Raw genomic sequence first — 7,327 nt, forward strand, 5'->3', positions numbered from 1 at the left:
AGTTTTATGACGGGTGGTCTTTATGACCCGTCCTTAGTTCTATGAGCCGTCCTGTCAAGTTGTCATCCCGGCCTGAGGTATACTTGAATATTTACCTCTAAAATTAGTTTATGAAGGATTTCTACTACCCTCATCTTAAGGACGACCCATCTTGGCAAATTGTAGAACCTCTTCTGAGGGAAACATCAAACTTTGCTCTAAGGGTCACACTACGACCCAACCTTATGAGCCGTGGAAATCTCTACGAGCTGTAAATGGACTCATTCATATGGATGGGTTCAAAATTTTAAGACTTTTCTCCTTGGTTCAAACTTTTTGACTTACGACGTCTTATAGGGATAAATTATCTGTGAGCATTTGAGTACCCAATTCTGGCCTCCATTCTGAAATTTCATTGGGGAGCATTCGAGTATCCAGCCTTGGCCTCTTCCGGCTTGCTAGTATGACGAGTATTCGGGTACCCAGCCCCCGCTTCGATCGTACTAATGTGTTACAACGAGCATCCGGGTATCCAGCTACGGTCTCAATCATACCTATCTGTTATGGTGAGCATTCGAGTACCTAGCCCCAGCCTCGACCGTACCAATACTTTATGGTGAGCATCGGGTACTCAGGCTCGGTCTCGACCACATTGATTATTTGAGCAATCATTTGGGTCTCTGTCCCAGTCTCGATCCCTAAAGCATTCCTGGTTCACTCTTGGAGATTTTTGGTTCGAAAATGACACGATTCTTAGGTTCTGGGCATCTCAGGTTCTTGGTAGTTGTAGCTATTCTGTGTACTTGGCGGGCTTATGGGGATTTATCTGGATTTTTATTTAAACTTGCACACGAGTGTCTCAGGCTCAGTTGGGTGTAGTTAGTTATAGTCTCTTAGATAGTACTCTTTTCACTTTAGATGCTTACAATGACTCCTAGTTAGATTTATTCCTCTCTTTCATATTGTTATTACCTTTTTTGCTCAGTTGGCCTATGATGCCTATTGGGTACCTATTATCTTGGTACTCAAAGTACACTCTGCATCTCCTTTCGTGATGTAGGGACGAGTATCAACTACCATCGCGGATAGATCGAGCCTGTTGTAGGTAGCTTCGGAGACTACGGTGAGCACTTGGCGTTTTGAGATCATATTTGTGTCCTTCGGTGTGGATGACCTATCTTTTGCCTTTTTCAGACTAGCTAGTTTATGTATATATTTTTGGTCCTTTTTTGAGACTTGTACTCGAATTTTATTTTGTAGTAGCTCTGTACTTGTGACCTCCAGGTTCTGGGAGGGATCTTTATTTGTATATATTAGGTTTTGGTTTTACTTCCGCTTACTCATTCTGTGTATTTTGGCGTTTTCCATTTTTGATTAGTTTCTGCCCTCAAAACCATTACTTGTCCTTCCGTGTTCATAGGTTGGCTTACCTACAGGTGGGTTATAATAGGTGTCATCATGACTTGAGAAATCGGATCGTGACACCATTACTCATTGATAAGAGACGTATATATTATTTTGCTAATTATGAACCTCTTATTTTTACGCACCATTACACTTATCATGTATTGCATGCATTTGTTAAATTTGTAATCGCACGTGTAAGTTATAGTTATCAATAACGATGTTTTCAATAGATGTCGCATATAACAACATCATGCCAATAGAAATTGTTGGCATTACAAATCTTATGGTTACAAGGAAATTGTGGTGCTAGTATTTCTCTACTCATCTTTGGTCTTCCTTCTTTTCCGTACTACATTCTCAACCATCAATCATCTACATAAAATGTTATATATATATCAAAATTTGGGAAAACAAATTAACTATTTTACAATAAATATTTTTTAAAATGTAGGTTTGAAATTCTTTTTTATCCTCAAACATGCATTTCAATCATATATGTCGTATATTCATGATATCATCAGTTTCTCATTTTTCTTTGTTGTTTTATGTGTTATAGGATGATGGACAACACATACCTTCAACTTGTATGCTTACTTATTTGTTCATTGGCCATTATCAACCGTGTGTCATGTGCAAAAGAAAATGTCACACCGTACTTAGATGAGGCATATTATGTCTCAAAAACAATTGTTAAAAATGCTGTGTCAAAAGGAGCAGGTTAATTTCCTCACTTGTTAATTCAAAAAAAATTGTATGAAGGATATATTTCTATTAATAAACTTCTTTATTGTGGCAGTTTGCTTGGATGGATCACCTCCAGTATATCATTTTGAACCAGGATTTGGAGAAGGAGCCCAAAGCTGGCTCGTTCAACTTTCGGTAAGTCAAGTGTGTGTATATATATACACATACATACATATGAGACTAGCCGACTAGGTGCCTGTTTGACCATGAATACATTTTTTTGGAATGTTAATTTCAAAAATTGTTTTGATATAGAAATATTATAATTTTGCAAAATTCGATAAACTTTAAAATTCTTTTTCACAATTTTTCACTCTGAATCAGTCACTTATGTTCAAAAAAACTCTAATTTGCGTTCATGTCAAAATACAACTCTAATTTTCAAGTACTATTTTCATATTTTTTTTCAAATACTACTATTTTTTTCCTTCAAATTTAACATTTTTCTATGTCCAAACGCCCACTACAACACTACAAGTATGGCTAGGAGCGTCAAATGACTAATTTAGCTAGTCAAAATGAACTGAGTTGATAAATGAGCGACTGAATTACTTGAGTTGAAATTAGCTGGGCTAAAATGAGGTAAAATAGGTTAGAATCCACCTGCTCAATTCTTACCAATTTTTATTTTCTTTGTTCTTTTATAATTTTTTCAAGGGCCTAATATATTTTTTTCTTTATCGTGACTATGTATACAGTATAAACTAAATTTCATTTTAAAAATACTTTGAAAAAATTTCTATACATCAATTTTAGATACATATCAACATAATGTTTATATATGTTGAATTAAACTGAGTGAAAATAATTTGAACTAATAAATAGACAGTTTATTGACCTATCCGAACATGAGTGAATTAGGTGAATAATATTCTCATGGGCTGATTTTGCGTCCCTAATTGGTTGTGAATATAGTACATATTTTTCAAAAATATTATTTTTTTTCAAATTTTAAAGCTCTGAAAATTTTCACATCGTTCTTATTAGGGAGGAGAATGGTGCAGAACCATCGAAGCTTGTCTGGAACGTTCCAAATCTGAGTTTGGTTCTTCAAATATTATGAAACCATGGTGGTTTACAGGAATTTTTAGCAAGAATCAGAGTGGAAATCCAGGTTTTCATTGAATAATTAAAAGATCTTATTCTGAACTTGATCAGAAGGAAAATTGTTTGTTGAACAATTTCATACTTAATTAGACTTTGTTATGTATAGTTCAACATAACATATTTAATTAATGTAAAATATGCAGAATTCTACAATTGGAACAAAGTATTTGTTAGATACTGTGATGGTGGAGGATTCACCGGAGATGTCGAATACGTCGATCCCGTACGTGCTTGCTTTAATTTTAATTCAAGCTCCTCCTTATATTTTTGATACATGTATTTAGTAAAGAACGTGAAAGTCTAATTTCGAACACTGAGGCATAGTTACTATTGTAACATAAAAAAGTTTAATAGCATACAATTTCCTTATTTGTTAGGCTACCAATCTTCACTTCAGAGGTGCAAGAATTTTGAAGGCAGTAATGGAGGAACTTTTAGAAAAAGGATTAAAGAAGGCCAAGAATGTAAGTAAATTTTAATTGAAGTATGTAAGCAATGAAAAGAGTTTTTCACTATTGATGATCTCATATTAATTATTGCAGGCCCTTCTTAGCGGAAGTTCTGCAGGAGGGTATCCAGCAATGTTATATTGTGATTACTTTCATAAATTATTGCCAAATACTCCTAGAGTGAAATGCATGAATGATGCTGGTTATTTTATCCACGTGTAAGCTACATTTTAAAACACAAAATTTATTACTAATATATATATATATATATATATTCTATCTAACTTAAAATTTCTTTCTAATTACAGCAAGGATCCTTTTAGAAGAAATTTTACAGAACTTTATACAGCACTTGTTACTTTACATGTAATTAAATCCTCCTAGCTATTTGTTACTTCATGTTTTTATCTCTTTCTCTACACTCTGATTATAAGTTAGTTATTCATCTGAGCTATTGTAGGGATCTGCCAAATCGTTACCTAAAGAATGCACTTCAAAGATGAGTCCAGAATTGGTATAATTTAATTGATAGCAATTATTGTGTTGGCCATTTTTGTTTTTGAAAAAGTAAACTAATCACCCCATATATTATATGCAGTGCTTCTTCCCAGAGAACATGCAACAATATATCAAGACACCACTTTTCATTACCACTTCAGCATATGATAAATATCAGGTAATTAGATATTCATCATTTTTTGTCCTTCTACTTCTATCATCAGTGGCAAAATTAAGAATTTGATAACGATATTTACTATTTATTTATATATATATTACATCAATGTTGTTGCATTTGCATAAACTAGTATATATACTAGCATGAATGCACAGTATAATTAACCATGCATCAATACCTATTTCGTGAATTCAAAAGATTTTTTGTATATAATGACTGTAGTTTGATATCGGATTTTAAATATTTATTAATTTCCAATGTGCTTGAGTTGTTTTGCAGATAAACAGTAGTATAGCCGTTGGGATAAATACTTGCATTGAACATCGAAATTGCACTGCAACTCTGAACCAAACCTTCATAGGTAAGTACTACAAATATATCGATGAACTAAAAATTTTTTTTAATTAATTGTGTAAAAGTTCAATAATTGTAAATTCGATATATTTCAGAGTTTAGATCGCAATTTTTGAATACTTTGCCCAAAGCAAACAATCCAAAATTAAGAGGAGTTTTCATTGATTCATTCAATCACCATAGCCAGGTCCAAACATGGTGGTCTCCTTTTAATGTCACCACAATCAACAACTTGGTATGTATTTATGTCTGGTTATAATTTCTTTTCAGAAAAAAGAGGTTACATATATTGTTCGACACACACATATATATATATAGATAGATATATATAGTTATAATGCTATTAATTAAATGGAGGAATATTTGTTTTTTTAATATACATGCAGACTTTATCAATGGCATTTGCTGATTGGTATTATGATCGGAACTACACTTATGTGATACATGAACATGAATTGCCGATCTCTGCTCTAGGAACACTTGAAGAAAAGAAACGTCGAGCCGAGGAACAACATGCACCGTCAATCAAACATTCATCAACCTAAATATTTTTATTGTTTCCAATCTGATATATATAATTAAATAAAGTTCAGAAAGATGAATGTAAATCTTTGTTGTCTCTACTTGTTACTCACATTCCCATTTTCATGTTTCACTTCGAACAAAAGTGTGTGTTCCAAAATATTTTTTATATTTTAAGTATTGATTTAGGAACAACTAAAAAATTCATTGCCACAAATGAAGAATACTGTCATAAGCATTATTAATCACAAGAATTTCTATTAAAAAAATTAATTCTAAAATAGATTTCAAGTAACACATAATTACATATTTCAATTTCGGAACATTTACAATACATAATTCTTCTATGATACCTATTACAATAGTAATATCGTGATTAAGTCCTTAAATGGGCTATGATACAATTCTCTCTATAACTTCTCTCTAATATTTTTCTCTCTCAGTGCTTACTATTGATCTCTTTAGCAAACACACAAATATGATCCTCCGAAAAAAATAATTAGACCGCTGTCCATGCTAGAATCAATAGTCAATAATACTGAGACAAATCAGCACAAACCACCCACCCTCTCTCTAAATTCAGTGGATAACCAAAATCCATCACCGGCAAACACCAGTTCTCCCATAGAACTTTCAACCAACAATTGCAAATCCATCCTAAATCTTGAAGAAGGATTAAGCCTTGACAGAGATGTACATTTTAATCTTGTGGCTACCAACGCTTCTATTTTTCAAGCTCTAAGAGATGCCATATCTACCAAAGTGAAATTTGATCAACAAAACTTCAAAACTCCTGGTCCTTCTCTAAATGCAATAGAATAAAGCGGGGAAAGACATCAAAATAAGGATTTTACTCACAAGCAAGTCACTTCCAACCTCAAGATATCATCTAATTTTGATCTTCCTCCTAAAACCAAACCCGTCCCAAATCAGTCTATCACATCCCAAGTCTACTTTGGACGTGGTCGGCACTCGAAAATCATTGTTGGTCCCAAAAGAACCACTTGGCCTGGCTAATTCACTCAACGGAAGATTTTAACTCATTAATGAACTCAAATGGGCAAACAAGGAAACAAGCAACTTAATACTCTTCAGCATAAATCATGACACTCAAATATATAATAATGTATAAGACTTACCTCAATATTTTCAAAACATACTGAAAGTAATAAACTGCATACTATCTAACTACTCTATGAAGCCTCTAGAGATACTTACTCTGAAATTGGTCTGCAGGACAAGCCCACAAATACCTCAAACTAATAACTCATAACTAAAAAAGTAAAGACTCAAGAGCACCTCTAAATGCAAAGAGGTCTCATAAAAGCTGAGTAGTAACTAATCTTCAATGAAGCACTGGTTGAGGATCTCTATCACTTGTACCCACATCATAAAATAATACAGGTCGAATGACGACAGTACATGAAAAATATGAGTATGTAAAATGGCAAAAGAAAACTTACATCAGGATACTCAAGTCAAGAACTCAACTCTGAAAATAGCTCAACTCAAATAAGCATGAAATATAATAAAAGGCAATGCTTTTAAAAAATATATGAATTAGTAATGCAACTCAGTGTATGAAAATATAATACTTTAATCTTGGGGGGTTTCTCTAACCGACAACCACCATTTATGATATAGTTATGACACAATGAATTGATGTCATTGCCAAAACCTTCCAATACCTTGCTAGAGTAAGGGACGCAAACTCATATCTGAATCCAATAAAAGTTCTCTTTTGGGACTATGAGGATCCTATCCTACGCTGACTACGTAGTTGATGCAGTTCAAGTTGTTCTATACTTTTTCCTAAATTGGTGCTAAAATATATTTATTATGCTCATATCTCAACTGAGTATATTTACTCAATTAACTCATTTAGTCTCTTTTTGGAGTTAGCTCAAAGCTCAACTCTTCTCAACTAATCTCTTCTCTTTAAAATAGACATAATCTCAACTCAATGAATGCATTTAAAAGAAAATTTTGACTTCTCAACTCAATCTCAAAATAGATTTCTAAAATGGTCAACTCATTTATATTCAATAATTCTCATTCTCAAAATAGTGATTCAGAGACTTCTCAACTC

At 33.1% G+C, this 7,327-nt stretch overlaps 1 protein-coding gene across 1 annotated transcript; it reads left to right on the plus strand.

Annotated features, from left to right (window-relative positions):
* The first annotated feature begins 720 nt into the window (after positions 1-720).
* LOC129894713 (pectin acetylesterase 8-like) lies at positions 721-5,412 on the plus strand. Its single transcript, XM_055970369.1, has 13 exons — positions 721-752; positions 1,943-2,103; positions 2,183-2,265; positions 3,118-3,244; positions 3,381-3,460; positions 3,615-3,701; positions 3,780-3,904; positions 3,995-4,052; positions 4,147-4,200; positions 4,285-4,362; positions 4,642-4,723; positions 4,812-4,951; positions 5,103-5,412. Exons 1-13 carry the CDS (start codon positions 721-723, stop codon positions 5,259-5,261), a joined length of 1,266 nt encoding a protein of 421 aa, XP_055826344.1. The 3' UTR covers positions 5,262-5,412.
* The last annotated feature ends 1,915 nt before the right edge of the window (positions 5,413-7,327 follow it).

This window comes from Solanum dulcamara, chromosome 7 (assembly GCF_947179165.1).
Source record: "Solanum dulcamara chromosome 7, daSolDulc1.2, whole genome shotgun sequence".
Taxonomy (NCBI): Eukaryota; Viridiplantae; Streptophyta; class Magnoliopsida; order Solanales; family Solanaceae; genus Solanum; species Solanum dulcamara.